Source organism: Lagopus muta, chromosome 3, assembly GCF_023343835.1.
Source record: "Lagopus muta isolate bLagMut1 chromosome 3, bLagMut1 primary, whole genome shotgun sequence".
NCBI classification, from domain to species: domain Eukaryota; kingdom Metazoa; phylum Chordata; class Aves; order Galliformes; family Phasianidae; genus Lagopus; species Lagopus muta.
In genome coordinates, this window is record NC_064435.1 from 44,199,864 (window position 1) to 44,223,180 (window position 23,317).

Sequence of the window (23,317 nt, forward strand, 5' to 3'; positions counted from 1 at the left end):
CATGATATATGTGAAAAGGGCTGATGATCGCAATCTAGTTATCTGTTCCGTTGATGATCTCCATCTAGCACCAATTCTAACTCCCAAGCCCTAAGTATGCCCACTTGTTACTAGTTTACTTCTTGAACAAGCTGTTCTCTGGGGGGTCATGCTGCAAAAGAATATCAGAAGCCCCGAGGAGCCATCCACATTCATGAGCAACTTACAAGTTTCTGCTCTGCTCTCATAACATGATTTGTGCAGAAATTATACCACAAAAAGTGTAACCTATCCCTGCTCTATCAGATTCTCTTGATCACAGCACCCAGAACCAGGAAAGTCCATGAGCAGGAGAGCACTTTTGGTTACAACAGTGTAAATAATGGAAGCCACCTGCTTTAGTAGAAATCCATTCAAGACTGAAAGATTCAGTATAACACTGAGCAGTTTTTCTACCCTGGTTAGTATTTCTGCATAGAAACCTGAAGGCAGTAACAGGACTCTAAGAAGCATCAGGCAGAACACAGAGCTGGTCCCCTTCCAGACATGCTGTAGAGCCTTTTGCTTTTTCAGGCCTGTAGGGATGGATGGGCTGAGGGAGTATGAGAGGCCTGTCTCCTCCAGCTGATGGGTAATTATTCTAATTGGACTGCTTGTTTGCAGCATTGTTTATATGGCGTGCTTTGCATTTTGTAGCACACTTGTGAGAGTGAATAAATGGTCAAACAGCATAGTTAATTAATGTTGTTATTATTATGTCTACCTACCTGAAAACACAAAGAGGAATTTGTTACTGAGGGAAAGTCAGTGTTTCATAAGCAAATCTGAACAAAAGCTCAAGGTAAGCCACAAAGACTGACAGAGTACGTGCACTACCAGGTGCAAACTTGGGAAACTCACTGCAGTATGAAAATACAAACACCAGCAGTAGCTTTTCTGCGCACTTTCCTCCATTCCAAGCTGCGTTTGATTCCAGAACTGCATTATCAGACACTGCTTCCCTCCTTTATTGCCTATCACAACTCTTGGCTTTGATACAATTTCATGGGCTACAACTTTAAGAACGAGCGTGGAATAAAAGGGGTGCTGATTTTCTGTCGGGGCTGTCCCTCCTCACCTGAGCCCCATTTGCTTTTTCATGCCTCCAGGTGGGTGTGGTTCTCCCCGGTCCGGGGCTGCATCGGAGACGCGGTCCAGCAGGCGCACGGTTCGGGTGCGCGGCTGCACGGTACCGGTCCCCGGTGTTTGCCATTCTGCATCTCGTGCAACCAGCATCATGCGAGTGTCCTCGGCAAAATGTAAAAGCAAATCTGCTGTTTTCTTTCGAAACAAAAGAAGGGGGGGGGGGGGGGGGGGGGAAGAAAAAAAAAAGAAAAAGAAAAAAAAAAAAGGCAGGCGCTGAGAGTGTTTTTCTTGCAAACTGAAGTGTAGAATAAGATGCTTTAAAATAATGCACCATTTTGAGTCAACATTTGGTGAGATTGCCTTCCTGGGAATGCCTACAAATCCTCCTCTTATTATGTCCCAGGATGGGAGCTGCGATGCATGGACACAAAACAACTTTGCTCAGCGACCTGAGGGAAGCTCCTTGCCAGCTCCGCTACTGACCCAGCACTGATAGTCGCTGCTGTGACTGGTCGCTCAGCAGCGCTCCCCGCTTCCGTTAAGCACGCTGGCATTTTTTGGACGCGCGGACCGCAGCGCCGGCCAAAGCTTTGAAAAACATTGGCTGGTAAATTCGGCAGGTAGTTTGGAATAGAAAGGAGTAAGGAAGAAAGAGGAAGAGATAGGGGAGGAGTAATAGAAATAATAATAAGCAACCTTCTCAGCAGCAGCATTAGAACCAAACTTGGGACTCCGGCAGCGCCCCGCAACCCCCGGGAATGATACCCCTGGGTCTTCCATCCCTCCGTCCCTCCCCCTCGCCCCCCCAAACAATCGCAGCGAAGCAAGTTAGGAGCGTTTCTATAATTATTTTTCTCTTTGTTCCCGGATTGTTAGCGCTGCGGAGTGCCCCAGCCCCGTACCCGCTCCCCGGAGCGAGGCGGGGCAGCTCCATTGGTCGTAGGGAGCGGCTGCGCCCGGCGCGCACACACGCACAGAGGCTGCTCGGTATTGTTATCATCGTGCTTCGGCGGAGGGCTCTGCGTGCAGGGGGAGGGGTGGAGGGAGGGAAGAAAGAGGCAGAGAGAAAGTGGAGACGGAGCATGCAGCAGGGCTGGGGCCGGGGCAGCGGCGGGGCTGGCACGCCCGGGGCGAGGCGCTGAGCGGAACGGAGCCGCCCGCCCGAGCTCGCCGGGGAGCAGAGCGGGGAGGAGAGGGGCGGGCACGATCCGGGCGTGGGGACGGCGCCGAGGACTGCCGCGCCGAGCCGCCGCCGCACCGGCCTGGCAGCAGCGGCAGCAGCTACTTCTTTCTTATCTCGCAGCCTTTTGTTCGCCCATCCTCCTCCTCCTCCTCTTCCCTGCCCACCCTCTGCACCGCGGAGGGGGCTCTCAGAGAGAAAAGCAGCCTGACCCGGAGCCGAGTTTCCCCCATCCTCCGCCTCTCTCCGTCTCTCTCTTCCCCCGCTGCATCGCTGCCCATGAGCTAGAGCGGTAGGCGGCAGCTAGCGCCGCGGCACCGGCTCGGGCAGGCGGGGACAGAGCGCAGCCCCGGGAGCCGCCGGCGCCCGACCCTCCCTCCGCTCCCGCCGCACCCCTCGCCCCGCTCCGGGCTCCAGCCGCGCTCCAGGACCGCCGGGGGCCGCCCCGCCGCCGTCCCTCCTCGCCTCCATGTGCCGGATAGCGGGAACGCCGCCGCGGATCTTGCCGCCGCTGGCGCTGATGCTGCTGGCGGCCCTGCAGCAGGTAAGCACCGCCGGCGGCGGGTGGGGAGCGGGGCCGGGCTGCGGCTCTTTGTTCCCCTGCGGGCGGCGGTGCCCGGGGAAAGCCGGCGGGAGGAGCGGGATACGCTGCCGGCCACCTGCTCGGGGCTGGGGGGAGAGCAGGTGCGGAGGGATGCGCGTGTGTGTACGGGGGGAATAGGGGAGTCCGGTGCTAGTTTTGCGGACGGAAGAGGGGGTATCTCCCTCGTATCGAGCGTGGGGGAGAAAGTAGCGGAACGGACACGGTGCGGGGAAACAGGAGCGGTGCGGCGTAAGGCAGAGCCCCGCGTCCCTCCCGGGCAGGTGGGGCTACAGCCCGGCCGGCCTCGCTGAGAGGGCACGGCGTTCCGCCGGCTCCGTGCCCGCTAATCCCTTCCCGGGAAGAATTTAATCAGCCGCCGCCTCCGTGCGGCCGCTGGTCGCCCACCCCCTGCGTGTAACGGGAATTTCTAGCGGGACGAGACGGGGCTCCGAAGTGTGTAATGCGCGGCCGGAACCTCTCCGCACGGCCCGGGAGGGCTCGAGGTGCGGAGCGTTCCCGGGGCAGCGCTCGGAGGGAAAGCGGGACCCGCGTCGGGGCAGGTGCCGGGCGGCAAAATGGATCCCGCAGGGGTGCCCTGAGCGCCGGGGGGACGCGGTGGGAGCGGGTGGCGGCCGCTGTTCCCCGGCTTTGTGCCGGCTGAGCCCAGCCCGGGGGGTGGAGAGGGCGGTAAATCTGAGGGACAGATGGCGCAGATCATCGCCTCTTAATGGTATTTACGGTCGGGGCATTTCTGACGGGTTGGGGGAGAGGCCGGAGGCCGGGCCGGCGGCGGGGACAGGGCCCCGGGGCGCTGCGGCGGTCTCCGCCTCCCGCATGGGCTGCGGCCGGGCCGGCGGCCCCTGTCCATGGTGAGCGGCGGGGCAAGAGGGAGCTCTGCCGCCTCTCCGCCGCTCCCCTCACCGCGTGCCCCTCTGCGATCCCCGGGCGTCCCAGCCGCGCCCGGGGCTGCTGGCTGACGGCGGGCAGCGCGGTGGCGGATTTCAGCCGTGGCCCTCAGAGGGCAGAGGCACGGAGCTGTCTGTCCGTCCATCGCGGTGGAAGAGCGTCCGGCAGGACTCGACTGACTTCCATGATAGCAGCCACTCTGCTCAGAAACTTGTTATGTGCCACTTTAGCTTTGTTTTATGCTTGTTTTTGCAAGGCAGAAGCCAGACCCCAGAAACCAGTACCGACTGATTTTTAGTGCTGTTAATCGCGCACACTTTCAGTTCAGTCTTCCCGTCTCAGTGACTCTTCAAAGCCCACTTTCTGCACTGAGCCTGTATTTCATCTTTTTCCTACCCGGGGCAGGTTGGAAATGAAGCCGGAGCTGTGAATTGGGGACAGGAGGGAACCTCGCTGCTTTCATGCATCACTCAGTGTCACCATTGTGTTACGCTTGGGGAATCCAATTTCCCCCTTGTTTGGGTATCCATTAAATCAGGTTAGGACTGATTTTTAATAGTGTGTAACAAAATTGGAACTTGGGTATGAAATCAGATTTATAGACCTGTGTCTGTACAGCACTTTATTTATTTTTTCTTTCATGTGAACTGTGAAGAGCCCTCACAAACAGGGTGCAGTGGGAACTTCTTTTTCCCGCCTGGGTACCTGCTCTTTTTGGTTTGTACAAGGTTATCTCTTTAAGGTTCTTCTGCAGTGTTGAACCTTCCAGCTTTTTCCTGCCTCTTTGCAACACAAGAGCTCTCTGCCTTTATTGTCTGAAGTTATTGATCACTCATTTTTCATCAGTGATGTGGAAAAGCAGTCATGATGGAATGCTTGATCATAACTGGAAGTGTATTTTAAGTCAGATCTGTGGGTTCTGTGTGTGTTTGGAAGAAAGGGCTTTAGATTTCTGGCAATGTATAATGCACATGGGATGCAAGAGAATGTAAACTGCGCTTGATTTTGCTGATCAGCCAATTCAGTGTGAGGCTGGAAGCACTGTGTAAAGAACCTGGGAGGTGGTAGGATAGAAGAAGCGGTATCTGCTTTTCTGCCCCAAAGCATCAGCTGCTTCTGGAACAGGAATAACAACAAAACAGAAGCAGAGGAAGAGATGGTTTGAGTGTTGGGTTTATGGGAATAAAACTGAGATGAGTTAAAAATTAAATGGAAAAGGGAATAGAAATTAAGTGCTCAATAGGGGAATTGTTCTTTTTAAGTACAGGGTGATGGGACCACTCCATGGGCGTTCTCTATTTCTAAGTGAGAACAAATAATAATGTGATTATAGAGCCCTGCAAATGTAGAAGACTGGTTTGAATTCGAATTACGATGACAAGGGATGTAAGTTATTACTCCCTGCAGGCAGTTTTGGTCTTATTCCAGGTCTTAGCAAACATATCCAGGTGATAAAACTGTTGCCCTAAATGACATTCCTGTTAAGCTGCCTCAGCTGTGAATTCAGTGATTGAGTTTCTTGTCAACTAGACCACTGGTACCTTCAGCTCTGGTCCCTGGCAGAATGGGGCGAGACACATGAATGCAGTTTTCAACAGGAGAGCTGAGATCATTTATTCTGAATGTATCTCATAACACACGTGTCTTAGATATTTTTTTTTTAGCCAAACTATTTTAAGTGTTATAGTAGATACGTGATTGTATAAGAACTAAAATGAGTTTGAGGATGTCTCTTAAACAAAGCAAACTCGAACATCATTACTCCCTTGAAAGTGAACTGAATGTGTTTTATAATGCGTTTCATAAGCCCTGGAACAGAACACTTATGTGAGTGGCTCAACCTTTGTGGATCTTCCTGTCCTGTTTTTGCTTCACCTTCAAAGAATCTGAGAAGTTAAATGTGGCAGGATGCTGCAGCAGAGAGCTCTCTGCTCCCTGTCTGCCTGGTTTAGGTGATAGTGGTGCCACTGACATGTCCTCAAAAGTCTGATATCTTCAAAATTGAATAAAACAAACGTATTTTTGGAAACCTATCTTTGGGATTTTAAAGTGGATGCATTATTTTAAAATACGTTTTTCAAAAAGGCTTTTTCTGTAAACTGCTTTTTCTGCCTGTTATAGGACAGAAATAGATGTCGCTAAAGTAGGCAGTGAATTTTTGGAATTGAAATCACTGGTTGACAAAATAGGAAATTCTGTTTTCTCTCAACAGGTATTGTAGCAAGCTCATAAATGTATACGATGCCAATGTAACAGAAGATAGATATTTTCTTGTATTGTATTCATATTTTTTCATTTTAATAAATGATGTGTGTTTTCTAGAAAGCCTTCTATTGCTCTCTTCTTTTGTGTGCAGTACTGCTATGTAAGCATGCAATTTAATGTGCTATAAAGAAAAGTCAGTTACATTTGTGGGTTTTGTTATACCTGTTTTAAAATATCACCCTGAATTGTCATATTTTTGAACAACATCTAGTTAAGAAAGTGTAACTCAAAAACTTCCCATCTACTGTCTTTCTTTCTGCTCCCAGAAGTTGGAGGAACTCCCAGAAACATCACTGGAAAAACCCTGTCATGTTCTATCTTAATTATTTTCAGTGACATTTTTATGTCAGTAATTTCAATTATTGATGTTTTTAATAACTGAACACATAAGAAAATTTGGTTCTTATAGTAGTATAACAAGTAAATTTTAGTAGTATAATATTTAAAAATAGCCTGGGGAAGTTGTGAATCAAGTTATTTTTGCTCATCGCAGACTGCCTTGCGTAAGGGACTTTTTGTCATGTGGCAGCAAACAGGAACAGTTGAATGGCTTTTCTTGCCTGAATGAGAGGATCATCTACCAGTTAAGCTCCTTGTCTCCCACTGTTGTTTTTCCTTTTTTTTTTCTGAATGCTTTTTTGTTTTACTTATTTTTTTTTAACTTTAACATGTGGTTGAGTAGTTCACCAGCTACCAGCAGCTAGGATAAGAATTTATACCTTAAACAATGCGCATACAAGATATCAATTTGCTCACCTAAGAATCTGAACCTCTAATGTATAACGGTGTTTTTGATGTATTTATTTTTAAGCTTTTTTTGTTGTTATTACAAAGCATAGGAGAAGCCTATAGTGTCATAGTGGATACGCTTCATTTATCTACTACCTCATTCTTTCCGGTTGTGTATGAGGTGGAATGGGGCAAATCCCATATGAATGATGAAAGTAAACACTCAGTGTCTTTTGCAGTAGGAATTATCATTTTTATAGCAATTTTCCTCACCTTTTACTGAAGTGATGCTTGTTGCTTGGTCACTGGTTGCCCATACCAGGCAGAAGTGAATTTGTCTAGAATCAGAGAATCATTTGAGTTAAGAAGGGACCTTTAAAGGCCAAGTAGTCCGACTTCCCTGCAGTGAGCAGAGGCATCTACAGCTACATCAGGTTATTGAATGTCCCAGTCCATCCTGACCTTGAATATCTCCAGAGATGGAATATCCACCATCTCTCTGGGCAGCCTTTTCCTGTGCTTCTCTGCAAGAGAGAACTTCAGGAAAAAAGGTGGTGTGTATTAATGTGGGATGAGTTTGAGGAGGATTTGTCTTGCCAGAGAGTGTTCGTAGCTTGTGGCTGATGGGAGAAAGACCTTCCTCATCTGAGTGTTGGGCTGTGTTCCAGCTCCCTTTCTTGTGGCAGCAGCAGATCAGTGGATGACCTAATCTGCGTGATTCATAATTTGATTTGATCCTGCCGTTCTCACTGAAAAATCATGGGAGCTCTGTCTGAATAAAGAGGGGAAATTAGGCATTCTATTTTTAAATGGCTTATGAAAACAGATATAGCAGCTTCCAAGATGGAAGGTATATCACTGCCAAGTCTTTTCAACGATTCACTTAAACTATTTGGTTTTAGTCAGTATTCATGTATTTAATTAAATATCATATATCCAAAAGGCGCATTTATGCTCTCCTCTAGGCACTCCTTGACATATTTAAAAAATATATTTTTACCAACAGACTCGCCTAGGGACTCCTCCATTCCTTATAATTAGCACATAATTATCACCCAGCAGCTGAAGACATAGTTAAAATTTTGTGATCCCCCGAAAGAGTTCTTCCAGATAGGCCTTGCAAGGCCTCCCCTGAAGGTCAGAAAAACCCAGAGCTCTTCTGTGTGCATCAGAAGCAGTTTTCATGGGCAGAGATGCTGAACACGCAACCTTTATCATCAAGACAGCGTGAGGAAGTTTCAGTTTTTTGAAGACACTGGGATATATAGTCAAACATAGGGCTGGTTTTAAAATATTTTTTTTATTACCGAAATGTGACTTAGACTTAAATTCCCTTTAATTGTGGCATTTCAGTTGAAATTTTAGTTTTTTTTTTTTTTCTCTGATAGGAACTGTGTCTTGCTTGGAGAGTGGGGGCTCCATGTTCTCCTTGTTGATGGAACAAGAAACTCCAAACCAGATCAAAGCTTTGTGCTGTATCAGATACGTCCATAAATGTCTCTATTTCGTAAAGCAAGTCAACACCCTTGTTTCTCAGCTGCACGTAACAAGAGGAGGCTATGAGTGCAGTTTGTGAGACTCTGGCTTGCAAACGAACAGTAATGAGTGGTAGTATGAGGCAATTTGTTTTAAAACAGATGATAGTGTGGAAGTTGTAGATCCTGTTATCCTGTGGAAGTATTTGAAAGCTTTATGTATTGGTTAAAGAAGCTGAACTTTTTGGTTTGAAATTTGGTTCATGGAGTAGAGCTCTAATGTGAGCTGAAGGTGCTGTAATGAGAACGGCTTCTGGTGCCTCTGAAATAGAGGTAACTGGATGACCTCTGGGAGATCTTGGTTTGGCCTTGTCTTGGGAAGCTGCTAGCTTCCAGAACAATTTGAGTGAAAGGCACTTTCTCTCCGGTTGCAGTTCACAGTTGAAAACAAACTTGACAGTATTTACTGGAGTCATGCTCAACTCTCTTCAGTGTGTGAAAGTATAAAGTGCTGCAGCTCGTAGCAGTAAGTCAGAGATTAAGAGAGATGCTGAATGTTTTCAAGTGTTGCATCTAAAGCGTATTGGAGATGTGGCAGTGATCCTGCAGGTTATCTTTCATATGCCTGTTACTTTATGGTAGTGAGGGGAAGCTTGTCATAAAGTAAGATCCACCTTGTGCAGTATATTGCGTTTTGTCAGGTGATGTGTTTCCCCAAAACTGAAAATGGTTAAGAAGATCTTTAGAGTTAGATAAGTTGTGAATGAATGCTGGGTACAATTTTGGCCTTTAAATTAATGAGGAAACACCTAGCCTTTAAACACAGTCACAGATGTTTCTGTGATTTGTGCTTAAGTTGAATATTACTGTCACAATTGAAAATTAATGTTGTTTATTAACGAGGGAGAGCTCAAATACCCAGCTCCTGCTCTGTCGTAGGTGTAATTATGTAAGACTTTGTTTTGAGCTTCACACAATAATGCCCTGCGAATTGGCTGGACTTGGCAATTAGCAGCTGTAACACATCCAATTATAAGTGTGTGGTGTGGTATTTTTTCCAATGCATATCCCTCCATTTCTTGTTTTACGACGTAGGCTTATTTTGCTACAGGAGTAAGCTATATTCAGCATAAAAGAAAGAAGTCTTTCAGAAACAACTTCCCTTGCATTTTGTTACAATCAATATTAAGAAATCTAATGTTGTGGTACATGCAAATGCAAACAGTGCAAAAGCAGAGACTTTGATATTTTAGATGAATTGAAACTGCTGAACTCCAGTGGTGTATGGCATATGCACAAGGAACAAAACCAACCCTGTTTGAAAGCAGTCTTTAAGAATCCAATTCTGAAAACATAGGATGCGTGTTGTGATACGAAATTGCTTCTACAGTCGTGTGGTGAGCTTGCATTTTTAAATAGGTGTTTCCTTACAGAACTGCATTTTAAATGTGGCTATGTCTTAGCAAATATGGAAATCGGAGAGAGCTATTAGTCTAGAACCATCAGTGTTAATGAAACTGTCCTGTCAGGTTTTACTCTTGTTTCCATTTACAATCTTTTTTTCAAATGTGAAGCCTACATTGTTGGAATAAGGTTACTGGTGGTGTTTAGAAAAACATGTAAATATGATTCCTTTACAGTTACAAAGTTTAGATGGTCATGGAGGATTTTATTTATTTTTTTTAATTGAGCTATGGCACAACCTTGATTTTAAGCCACAGATTTCTAGTTGTGAAGCTAAAGTAACTGGAGGGGCACGGTACAAAAAAAGCAGGCTCAGCTGCTTTATCAAAATGACCTGTTAATTAATTGAATAATAAGTTTTGACAGACGGCTTCTAATGTATGTCATGTTGCTTCATGACTGTAGCATGTCTTTTGCATTTAGTCTGAAATGTATAATACCAAGTTTATATGCATGACCTTACCAAGTTTGAGTAGGTTTTAGCATCTGGAGATAACTGCAAAATCTAATGAACACTATCAAAAATGACTGAGTTAGCTATAAGGGGAAGCAAAATAGTTTTACACTGGTACCTATTTTGCTTTTGCAAAGTCTGATAGTGCTTCAGAGAAGAATTATCCGTGTAGTGATCTTGTTCAAAGCTTTGTAACTCTGTTAAGTAGGTTTTGTGTGAGTACAAGCCAAGGTAATTGCTTTCCATCTTAAAAGACAGTTTTTCAGTTGTGTGCTTCTGTAGATGGATGTACAACTAATATTTTCTTGTGTTCAGAATAGTCTTGAGAATTGCACTAATCACACAAAATCCTGTAAATTACAGTAATGTGTCCCCATAATCTTTGCTAACTTTCCCCTTTTGCCCTGGATGAGGGGATAAAAACATTCCAGCGCTGTCTTTTGCTTCGAGTTAAAATGGTTTAAGTCTTGCAGTGCTTTCAGTCTGAACTTGATGTGACCCATTGTATCTGAAGCTACAACTCCTACTTAATTCAAAATGCTTAACATGGGGCGATTAAGAAATGCTGGAAATTTAAATTCTCTTTTCCCTTGTGTTTTTATTCCCAAACAATATTTACAAAGGACTGTTTTTGGAGAGCAGAGTACAGTCTTTTGTCTCCAGATAAAATTGATGGCTGCAAATGAAAGAACAAAGAAGGCTCTCTATTCATGTCCCCACGTCTTTGTTTCAGTGGGCATTGTTTCAGTTTATAAGAGTTGTTTAGTACATATAGATTGTTGGGAAGGCTGAAAGATTCCCAGGCGCATCAGAGCGGACTTGTTACACAATCCTGTTATCTCCTCAGCTGCCCACCCAGGACCTTTATTGTTTCAAGGATACCATGAAAGGCTATTTTTTTTTTTAATCACATTTGCTTTGAGGTTATCTTTTATGTAGTAGTTTAAACAAGTCTTAGTATTTTTCTTTCAAGTTGTGAAAACTTTATAAAGTCTGTGATTTGATTCTAAAGCCAAGGAAACTGGCAGCTGGAATAATAATTATTTTTTGATTTTACCATCTTTTTATCTTTTAAAAAACCAATGTTTGAGTGGGCTGTTGAGGCTTAGCTGCAGACTCAGGTTCCAACTTTGCAGGTTGCGTAGCCTCCTCGTATTTTAAACATTGTTCCTTTCTTCCTTTACTTTTCTTTCATATTTCATTACATTTCTTTTTTAGGTCCCCATATTAAAATAAATAAATAAATAAAGTCACGGAGAAACAAGTGCCACAGTTTAAGTAGACACTTGATAATTAAAATTTCTCTTACTGGGTGCTTACCTAGATAGCTTACTAATTTAAAGGTGGGTAGCAAATTTTTGTTTTTATTGCTAGTGTGTTGAGCTGCTTAGATAGGATTGGTAAGTGTAAGTGCATCTGGCTGTGCTACGAATCCTTCCTTGCAATAGTGATAAAATTACCCTAATAGGAGCTGGCATGCTGAGCATGGCCTAGCGTGTCAATGAACAGCAAGCACTTCTGGTGGGTCCACTTCCCTGGGAAACACGTGGTTTCTGGCACTGCTGTCCCACATCTGTAATGTTCTCATGCGCTGAGACTACCGCTCGTGTAGCAGCATCAGCAGGGTGAAAGCCAGCATGATTTTGGTGCTGCACTTTTGTTCATTTTCAGTGCAACTTCAGCTTGCTTCCTCTGCTTTTGAAGTACTACCAGTAGGCTGTCCCCACTGCATGCCAGTGCGTGCTGCCTGCTCAGGTTTGCCATCATAGTGGTTTGGATAAGTGCTCCCTAACCTGCCTCTGTCAGAAAGGGATTTGGTTTACAGATGATATGCTGTTAAAAGCATGGAAACTAATCTAAAAATTGTGACTGCGCTAAGAGACAGAGAGGTGACAGATAGCTGGGTGCTTGAAAAATTCCAGTGGAAAGTGCTGATAAACCTCTAGGCAGACTGTGGGTGGTGGCTGCAACCCTCTTGCCAAGCTGAGCTGGACCAGGTACACAGCTGTAACATCTCTGTGCTCAGCCTCCAGGCCTGGTGAAATTTATCTTCAAACAGGTGGCACAGCCACTGCACAGTATGGGAATGCTCCTCCTCTTTTGTGCAGGTAATGTGTGAGCACAGAGCTTAGGACATAACTGCCTGATGCCCTGAGTCAGTGCTCTGATGGTCAGGAAAGTGGTACATTGGTAAAACACCATCATCTCCTTTTTCTCCACCCTTCTTTTTTTTTTCTCCTTCCCTCTTTCCCGTTGGGCTTCTGTTGCCCAACATATTCCCAAAGGTATGTTGGTGTGTGCTTCAGCATGACTTCAGGTAGTTCCACTTGAGGAAAACCCATTTGAGAAAGTAGAAGAGAAAATCTTTTTAAAGATGTGATCAGTTGTAGGTACAAAAGCACACAATTGTTCATGATATCAAAGTCGGCATACTGCTGAATCTGGGCGTGCATTTGAATAGGTCTTTACATAGTGTTTAGATGCACAGTCCGATTTTTTCAAGGGGTGTCAGTGTCTGGAATGCAGTTCAGTGTAGTGGTGTGAGAGCTGGCCTCTGCTTTTTGAGGTGCAGTTTGAGGTGTTTTGCTCTATTTGGTCATTTAGTCACATGGAAGCGTGGCTGTTCTATGGAGCTCTGAAATAAGGCAAAAGCAATCCACAAATCATAGTCTTTTGCCACAGCAAGTTGGATGCTTTTTTTTTTTTTTTTTTAACAGCAGCAAACTGTCCTGAAAACTGGCTTACCTATCAGTATATTTTGAACACAAAACCCTCTACAGAACAAAAAGGTTTTTGTGCTCCATTATCTTTCTAAATAAAAAGTCATTTATGAAACTTAGAAAAATGTGATTTGAAGGGAAACTTTCTTCACAAGTGAGAGAATGGTTTCAACTGCTTGTCTTTTGCCTTATGCAAATTCAGTGAAGAGCAGCTCTTTATTTAACCTAATGTTCATTGGATGGGGATTGAATTGGAACCATTTGACTTGCTATGATAACTGTTTGCTAACACAGATATAAGTACTGTTTCTTTACTGCAAATGCAACATTCTGTCTTACAGGTACTGGGGCAGCCTCACACAGTGATGTCTAAATGAAGCATTTTAAGTCATTGGCTGAAGTCTTTCCTCTCAAATATATCTGGCCATGAAAAAAAAAGAAGTCATTTGTCTTTGTGCAACATTTATTTCCAGAGGAAGGAATGTTTTTGTTCCCCCTAAGTTTCCACTTCAGTCTCAAAGACTGGTTTAGTTGAAATGTTCAGTTGTCAGAAGAATCAAGATTGTGTATTATTTAGATCTTACCAGACAAGTGGGACTTGTTCCTTCCATTCCAGTTATCAGAGAGATTAACCCTTTGCCCTCAGACTTCTAATTGCTGTCGTATAGAAACAAAGATGCTGTTTGTACAAGATAGGAGCGAATCGGAATGTGTGCTAACTGGAATGTTTCTCTGGTGAATAAGGGGGTTGTGATATTACATAAATTTTGTCTTGCATTTCAGGCACCGATAAAAGCAACTTGTGAAGACATGTTGTGCAAGATGGGATTTCCTGAAGATGTGCACAGTGCGGTCGTGTCGAGGAGTGTACATGGAGGACAGCCTCTGCTGAATGGTACTGCTAGAAAAGATGTTCTGATTTTTGTTGCCTAGAATCTTAATCATAAATTAGTCTTGAAGATTTCATTTTTAGGACGCAAACTATGGAAGGAATATCAATCAGCTCTTACGTGGTTAACTTTTCCTTACTATTTGGTTACTGTTGTAGGACCTGGAAAATCGATTGGTGCTAATGGTAGCACGTGGACCTATGTTAACCATAAATATAATGTCTCAAATCTTCCCATGGTTGTCCAATAATTCCCTTTCTTAGCATAGTCTTTCCATTTATACTTCCTATTACAGCCCTTAAACTGATTTGTCATCTGCCTGTAATTTGAACCCATGTGTGAGTGTCGAGAAGGTAAAGTAAGCTTCCTTTCTGCTTTCTATCTTGCATGGAAGTACTGCAGTTAGCACCTAGTCTTCGTGCACAAATCAATGCGGGGATAGTTCCCTTAGTAGGGAGCTGTCCTTGGCGGCACTCTGACTGGGCTGGAAGTCACATAGGATAACAGCCTCAGCCCTGCCTCTCCGTATGTATTTGTTAGACAAGATGGGAGGCTGTATGGGAGCATGCTTTTGGCTGTATGTAGAGAATTAAGTGATTATGCTCCTTAAGTACCTGCCAACGATGGGGAAGGGAGCTCAAACTTTTGCATACCCACAGGCAAGGTAGCACGGGAGTGGATAGTTTAATTTAGGCAGCAACATAGGTTGCTTTTTCCTAGTGACCTCAGGAGAGAGGCACCTATGGAAGGCAAGACATGGGACAGGGAATTACATCAAGGGCAGCAGCCTCGGAGCCCTGGTCAGTGGCTATAGCTCTCAGTGCTCAGAGAGGAGCCTTGCCAGGCAGCACAGCACCATGCCAGTGCTATCTCTCGGACGGTGCACTGCTGCTTTGCCCTGGCACGTATCTGTGTCTGAGTGGCACGATGCCCAGACAAAGGCTAGCCAAGTCCCCAGCTAGCAACAAGCTCTGCCAGCGTGAGCCCTTGCTTCTGTGTGGGATGCACTGAAGTCAGTAGGTCTGCCTGTGTGCCTGGGAGCCGTCTGGGTGGGGAATTGGGTTCACTGCCCTTCTTGTCTTCTTGTCTCTTAAGGGCTGGAGTAGCCATCTGCGGAACACAGAGGTACCTGATGTGAGCCTTTATTGAATTTCCCAATAAGCTAAGTTTCAGTACAGAACTTTGTGAAAGAATGACATTTTAAAAAATTTGCATAAATTTCACTGTTTTCTGAACTGCTGGCATCAATGTTGCTTTTATTCAATCTAATTCTGAAACTGCAGAACTAAGAACATCAGTCTTAGTTTCAAATACATCTTAATAGCTAATTTAATTTTTTGTTTTTTTTTCTTGCATATAAGTATGGTTACACAGATCAAGACTCTTGAATGAAAAACATTCTAATGACTTTGCAAAACAAAGTAGAAGCTGTAGTCTTGATACTGCATTCTGTATGTACCAGTATCTCTCCTTAATTATATTTTTACAGACTTTTGTTATGCTTTTGAGAAGTATAGTGGAAACGTGAATGCAGGTAGAATCGAAGAATCAATCACCTTTATCATATTTCAGCTTTGGTTGTTAAAGCATTTTCAGCTTAGTTTCAAGGAAATATATTTTACAACCACATTCTTTTATTTTATTGAAGAATAACTTAGAAATTCATGCATTAAATTAAATATTCAGCTAACTGAGAAGATAATACAAAGGAATTTCCCTCACTGCTCCACTAGCTGGGAGTTAATAGACCATTACCTGCTGTAGAATGTTGTAGTAGTCATCTGCACTGAGAACTCTTTCCATAGGTGATGTTGGAAACCTGGAGAAAGGGGCAGAAACAACAACAGAGAACTTAGAATACTACTGCTTTGCAAAGATACTGTCTTGAAACCATTGTTTGGTAATGGTCAGTTATAATGCTGCTGATTAATCATAAAATGAAAATGACATGAATTCATGAGATGTGCACTGTCCCATGGAAACTGTCTTTTGTTTTTGTGGAATTAAGACCCTTTCTGAAATCTCTCTCACTTCTTTCTACTGGCTGGGAAATACAGTGAATTGCCTTCTGATTCTCAGTATTGCTCATACAAATCTGATGATAATGACTGACCAGCCCTAATTGTTTTTGAGTAAGTAATGTACAGATGGAAAACTGACTTCCTTTTTCATTACTCATCCCAACCACACAGTCCCTCCTGTTGCTTTTTAAAACTTTGAAGTGAGTGAGGCATGCTGTTGATTTGTCCTTGAATGGTATTAAAATGCATAGCGTTTTAGGGAAGTTGGAATAGGAAAAAACGTACAGAGCATACAGCGTGTTCTGTATCACATCAGCATCAACTGGTTTTGAAATGACCTGGAGGAGTTTGCTTATTCCTACCATTTCCTCAGTTGCATTACTGCAACGGTTAATTCTTTTGAAAAATTCTGACATGCTTAAAAGCATATCATTTGCTGGTTACAGATAAACATACAGTCCATCATGGCATAGCTTTGACTTAAATTTAATTATACTGTCATTTTGAAATACTATTGTTGTCAAAAGCCTATTTTCTGGTTATTGAACTAGATTCAGATGATGCTACAAGTTATGTATAGTTGCATGACATTTGCTTCTTAAATGTAACCATGGGCCTGATTCTGATCTCAGTGGCCTTATTCATATCTAACTGCATGATTATGCTAGTACGAATTCATAAGTGGTACATATGTAAGTTTTCTGTGTGATTTAAAATTGAAAGCTCTAATTTTCTTTGGATTTGTGCATTGATACAACAAACATAGAGGGTTTGTGATCCTCTCAGTCAGTTGCAGAATAATTTGAACTTTACTTGATGTTTTCTTGACATGTTGTTTCTTAAATTTCTGAACAACAACAACAAAAAAAGACAAGATGTTTAATATCTGTCATGTTTGTGTGCTTTTATCTTGCCCACTGGGGGGGATAAGCTGCTTCTAAGCTCCTCAATTTCCATCTCTCTCACCAAAATGTAAATAAAAGTAGAGTAATCATATGACTTGTTGATCTATGCTTTTCAGTTGTTACAGTAATCTGGGTTATTTGATTATTAAGTATCCTTATAAGAAATGCTTAGGTTTGGGAGTATAGGGCAGTGTTCTACTGTGTGCTATGTGATAATCTTTTTTTATTCCTGTATTCCAGGAGGGATCAGTTATTCCTATTACATGGAGGAAAAAATATTTCTTTAATTTGTAATGACTTTCTCCATTTATTCATGTGGCTAGCATATGTTAACTTCCACTAGTTTGTCCTTCTGTGCATTAGGGCATATATTAAGTTGGTATCCCTGTATTCAGTTGACATAATTTGTGAAAAATTGATGGAGAAACATATTCTGAATAAGCGTCAAACGCTTCCGTGGTATTACAGTGACTTCACTAAGGATCTGGGAGTAGCTCAGTACCAATGTCTTCATTTCTGTCAAGGGAAAAGGGAGAAAAATAACAGTCTCAAAAAGAAAATTAAAAGAAACTTTGTGCACCAGAAAAAAAATGTTTATCTTACTGATAAAATTGTGGAGATATTTGGGCCTTCTTCTAGAATTGAATGTATTTGTTAAGTATTTGAAGATTGAAATATTTCAGTATTAAATAAAACAATTTTTATTTGAATAACTCACCAGACTTCACCTAATAGAAGATATCTAACCTGAATTTACAGACACTGTACTTCCTATTTCTTTCTTTATTCAAAATGTAATTTGTTCTTGAAGCGTCATGCGTAAGATTTAGTATTTGGAGAAGAAGAGGTTAAGTTGAAGAGGGAGTTCTGTTTAATATATGAAATGTCCTTGCTAGTGCTCGTTTTATCAGAGTCTTGTAGTTCATCCAGGAAAGAAATACTTTGGCCACTTGATATGCATGTCCAACCTGTTTATCTAATCTCTGTTCTATATCCTGCAAATTTTAAGATAAGAATAATGCATTTCTACTAAAATTACCCATCTAGGAAGGTTGCTTGACCAATTATTTGCAGAAGATATTTTAAACGTGCAGATTCTCAGTCTGATAGTTTAGTGTGTGTTTTTTTTTTTAATGCTGCACTTATTTTAATATCGTGTCCTGTTACTAAAAGCATGATTTTAGTTCTCTGCTAAACAGATTTGTTGCCTACACATGATTCTTAAATGCATTGTTTGAGCATTGTGTAACTATCAAATAATTCTAAGCTCTTGGAGATGCACAGTGATTTGAAGGAAGAAAATATCTTAGTGTTGGTCATGGAGATAAGCAGTGATCATGGATGAGTAACACCACTGTTCCATGAGCTATGTAAGCTGAAGCAAGCTGACAGGGTTGCTTCCGCTTCTCTTCCTTTTTGAGGTTGGAACCAAGCAGTTGTGAAACCACAAATTAAATGGGGTTGGCCAGCTTATCTGGGGTATAGCTCATGCTCCTTGGTTTCTGCAGACAGATCACGTATGGCTAAATCGAGCCATGGTATCCTTGCTGCCTTTTCTTTTCAAGCAGTGAAGCTCTAAGTAAATAACCTTTGTTTTAGTGCTTTAGTATCTGATGCCAGATTCTGATTTCAGCATTTCCACTGACTTACTTTATAGTTCACAACTTTGAACATAACTTGTTCTAAAACAATCCAGAAACATATTGCTGGGAATGTGCCACTAGGGTGAGGAATTTCCCCTTTGTTTGCTTTACTTCTTTTCATACTGTTGGTTCTCTTCAGTCTTAGGTGTGTCCCCATGTCCTGTCACCTGTGGTGCCATTTGCAGGTGCACCCCATGTACCTGTGTGAGCATAACTTGTTCTCTGATTTGGTGGCTGTGTAGCTGAAGATAGTAAGCTCCGCTGATATTTGTTGGTTACTGGGAGGAGCCTGAACATGAGAGGAAAGCATGGTGGATGGGAATGGTTCTCAAGAACTGTTTGTGGTGAGGGAAGACTGGAGGTTCTGGGGATGGGGAGTTTCTCTTTCAGCTTGCTGTAGAGTTGCATGATGTTAGAGATAAGTTCATCCATCCGAATTACTTAATTCTGTATGGGACACACTGTTCCCCAAAGAGCCTGGTGATTCTCCAGTGGTGATAAGAAAGTCTGGAAGCTGGTCTTGCACTGGACAACTGATTTGTAGGTGACCAAAGCTGAGGAAAATCAATCCCAAGGTTAATGTTTAAGAATGCTTGGTATTTAAATGTAACTCATGCTTTCTTCATTAGGTAGTGCAGGTGATGCATCTTCTGGCAATCTCAGATGCACTCAGCTTCTGTTTTTTTTTTGTGCTGCTACTGTTTTCATGATTCCAAGCATAAAAATGTCCATCATCAGTGAAGAATAAAATTCCTTCTGGAAGTTGTCAGGCTTAAAACAAGACATCAGTACTGCTTTTAAGGCTTATGTTTTATTCCTCATTATAAATAAAAAGAAAACAACACTTTTATGCAATTGTATTCATCCTATGGTAGCATATGCTGTCATCTTTGATATTCCAGTGAATGTTAAGAGTAGAGCCAGGAAAAGTGAAAGCAGAATCATATTTTTAAAGAGGAAATTCTTGTTTCCAAACTGAAAAAAAGTTTGTGTTTTTGCAGGAAAAAAAAAATAAAAATGAAAGTAGCAACTGCTTTGTTTGAAGTTTCCTCGCCATTAGCAAAAAACGACAATTTGACAAGTTCCTTCCAGGCAGGCAGCCAAAGAATCTCAGATGGATGGGGTCCCTCTGTGGGCTGCTGGAAAGCTGAAAGAAATTGTTTCCATTCTTCCCAAATGTTTTGTTTTTTAAAAAAATTCTTCTTTGCACACCTTACCTGCACCTCCCAAAAATAAAGCACTCAACTAACAGCCACGTGCCCCAGGTTCTGCTTCTTTGCCCTAGCGGGAGTAAGGATGTTTTTAGTTGGGTTGTTTTTTTCTTTTAAGAAGCTTATGTTGAGAATATTTGTTTTTCTTACCACTCCTGCTTAACATTTAGTCAGTTTGGTTTTGTCCTCTTCCCATGTGAAGCAGAGTAAATTTCAGTGACACTTTTTGGTGATGCTTTGCCTGTTGACTTACTTTGTTACAGTTGTGTTCTAGTTCTTACTCTCTTGCTTTTTAATCCTTTTTCTCTTCTTTCCTCAAACAGTCTTCCTGTTTGTCCTTCTGTGTTCCCCGCAGCATCCTAAATTCTCATGTGTCGGTACTGAGCTTACTATCCTGGATTGGTAGAACTTCTGTTTGCTTTAACTACACAAGCACAGCACCTGTTTTATTATTTCTGTTGCCTGCTTATCTGCCAAGCTCTTTAACTTATTCTCAGATAGTTGGTCCCTGAAAAACAGAGCTTGCTTTTAATGAAGCAAGAGAGTTTTATTGTTTTTTTTAGAGATTTGGTTTCCTACTCCCTTTCCTCCACTCCTCACTTAAAAGTGGACTATATCCTGGAGTATAAACAAAGCATGCTCAACTTAATGAAAAGTGATATATACTTGAATAGTGACTCCTTTTTTCTTCTATTTCTGTAAAATTCTATATCTGACTTGTGATGCCTGATTTTACTCTCCAGTATTGAGGTACTAATTTATGTTGATGTATGTTAAACTTTATGTATATAAAGAGGGAATAAATTATGAAATTCAACAATATTTTGGGTGCACATAGAGGACAAACGTAATTTCAAAAACAAGATTCCATTGTTCCTCAGGAACAATGCTAGCACTAAAGCTGCTAGGAAGTGTAGCATTTGGATCAGTTTGTATGTCCAGTAGTTGGAGAATTTATTGCTTGAGTTCTAGAGAAGCCATTCTGAAAGAAACTGGCAAACGCACTAATCAAAATGCTTGAAATGAAATATTTGAGTTGTGGTGAAAGTGTGTGTGTGTGTGTATATATATGTATATTGGTTTTGAAACAAACAAAAAGTCCTGAATCAACTATTGGGTCCACGTTTTCCAGAAAAGGGAACTTGATTCACCTTTATTCTCTACAAAAATTCTGCTCATGTTTTCATTGTAGGTCCTTCCAAATATATCTTGATAAAGAGAAAAATACTCTTACGGAGAAATTACACAGATCCTGAATAGTTGCAGTGTTCTGAAATCTGTAAATTACTATCTCGGTTAATTAGTCCAGCTCTGATAGTCATTTCTGTTTATGGTGCATTTACTTGGAATGCAGTGAATTAGTTACTGTTTATTCCCTTTTCCTATATTCAGATGGTTACTTAAGGATCTCAAATGCAGTCTCCTTTCTCTATGTAGAAATACAAGTTAAGAGAGCTGAGCCATCAGCTGCCTCAGTAAGGCACTTGGCATGGCTCAACAGGGGATGGAAAAGTAGGTGTTAGTTTCTGCCTCAGAAGCTGTGTCTGGTTTTATCTGCTTCTGACACCATTTAATGTAGCTTTAGTTCTGTTTTAAACTCTGCCATCTGGCCTTGATTCCTAGAGGGACGTTACTTTTCCTCAGTCGCTGTAGTTGGAGCTTTCTCCAAGGCTGACCCATGCTCTATGGGGGTGGAATGGCAGATACAAAGCTCTGCAAAGGGGCCCTCTAGAGCAAACAAAGCTGCCCTTAAGGATGACTAATTGATTCAGTGGTAGGAGACAAGTTTTGTCATCACCTGGCAACAGCAGCATTAAGAATTCTATAAAGAGAGAAGGATCAGTATATGAAATACATGGAGCAAAACCTTGGGTGAGGCTGCCTGTGTTAGCATGATAAGATACACCTGGTATATATAATTATTCTTTCAAGTTCCCAATTTAAGATAATCTGGTGACTAGTCATCTAGACAAAGTTACTAGAGCATCTTATAGGGCTGATATTACGGAAAATAACCCTTAGTTACAGAGCATTCTGCTATACTCAATAGAAATTCCAGTAGTATTTAAACATTTGGTAACTACATTAAATACTGCCGTGTTGAGGACTTGGATGTCAATCGGCAAATTCAAATACATCTTGAACTGCTCTTCTGCTGGTTGAATGCACTTTGTTTGTCCTTTTGCGTTCATTATTGGGTTCATTTTTTTTTCCATTATTTTTTTCATTATGTTTTATTCATTTTTTTCATTATTTTTGATTGAATGTGTCATGGTCCGATGCCTAATGTGAACATATTTGTTAACCTGGAAACAGTAACTTTTAGAAAAATTCTCTTCCGAACTTTTAGGGCATGTCCTAAGCATCAGTCAGCCCCACTGAGCTGAGACTATAGGAGGGAAAAGAAAGCGGTGCAAGGAACAGCAGCAGGTTGTGGAGAGAAGAAAAAGGGCTGGACTTGCTATTATCTTCTTATTAAGCTGTAGGAGGAGGAATTGGCCTTTAATGCTTGTTAAAGCCTTTCAGTTCAACATAACGCAGCTGGTTTTACAGTATTCTCTGTATACACCATCTGGGTGACTTTTCTCTCAGAAAGCAAGGAGAAAGATATTGAGAAATGAGTGAGGTTAAACTCTGGTGGGGGAAGAGAGAATGAGGCAGAAGGAAGAGTCTTTTGAACATAAACTGATCTAGCAGACAGGACATCAACTATAGAGCAGCCTGGAAAAGCGCTGCTGCCTGCTTGCTATGGGTGAGTTGGTACCAGTAATAATGATGGTATGTTTCATTGTTTCTCACTGCGATTATAGGTGTGCATACAATTAAGTACATGTGGAAATACAGCCTTCACTGGGAGTAGCTGTACTAGGAATGCAGCTTTCTCCCCTTGAGTTGAGAGTACATTGCATCCATGTGGTTATTGGGATGAGTGCAAGCTGACCTGACAAAAAATATTCCAGGCCTTTATGATGGACTGGTTCCCTCAAAGATTTACTACATGGCTGATGTTGAGTTTGGGCATGATAGAAGTAACATTGGACCTTAAGAACGGTGTATGGATAAAACACTCTTCTAGCTCTTTCTTCAGAAGGAAATCCCAGGAACAGCTGTTGGTGTTACTTTCCAGATTTCTGCCCATCGAACCAGCTCCCTCTCTGTTTCATTCATCTGGTAAGCAGCACATTCCAAGCAGCCAAAAGATAGAAGGTGTGAGTGGTGCCCCAGCTGGCCAACATGAACACAGGCTGTCATTCCTTCCATCGATCTCGTAACAGTGCAATTAAACCAAGCTGTGGATTTCCTGTGTCGATGTCCTTCTGTGTCTGAAAATTCATCAGCAGTTGTAAAGTAGGCAGAAGTAACAGTTGACACTCTGTACATATTCCCTTTTAGCCTTTTCCAGCATGTATGTTTCTTACTCAGATTTGCACTGCTTGGCACCAGCATGGAGAGAGGAGAGAAGAAAGGGACCTGCTTTGGAAAAGGAGATAAGTTAGTGAGCAGAATGGTCTGCTGAGGGTAATGGAAGAAAAGGAGGTCACAGCTGAATGAGGCTCCAGAATGCTGGAGTCTCTGTTAGTGGAAGGTTGTTGTGTTGTATGGCTTTTTTTGTGGTGGTGGTTGGTGTGGTTTTTTTTTTTTTCTTTTCTCCCTTCCTATTGCTGTGTGATTTGCTCCGAGGTTGCACAGCACCCTGAGGCTTGCCCTGGCAATGTGCTGCCCTGGCAGCAGCTGCCCCATGGCTGCCCTGCTGCTGGTAGTCCCTG

General features: G+C 42.5%; 1 protein-coding gene across 1 annotated transcript in view; it reads left to right on the forward strand.

The window, feature by feature from the left end:
• The first annotated feature begins 2,500 nt into the window (after positions 1 to 2,500).
• The window catches only part of CDH2 (cadherin 2), a 112,170-nt gene continuing 91,353 nt past the window's right edge, over positions 2,501 to 23,317 (forward strand). The window contains exons 1-2 of the mRNA XM_048938443.1: positions 2,501 to 2,828; positions 13,664 to 13,775. Of these exons, the coding sequence (XP_048794400.1) occupies positions 2,754 to 2,828; positions 13,664 to 13,775 (187 nt within the window). The 5' untranslated portion in view covers positions 2,501 to 2,753. The remainder of the gene's footprint in view (positions 2,829 to 13,663; positions 13,776 to 23,317) is intronic.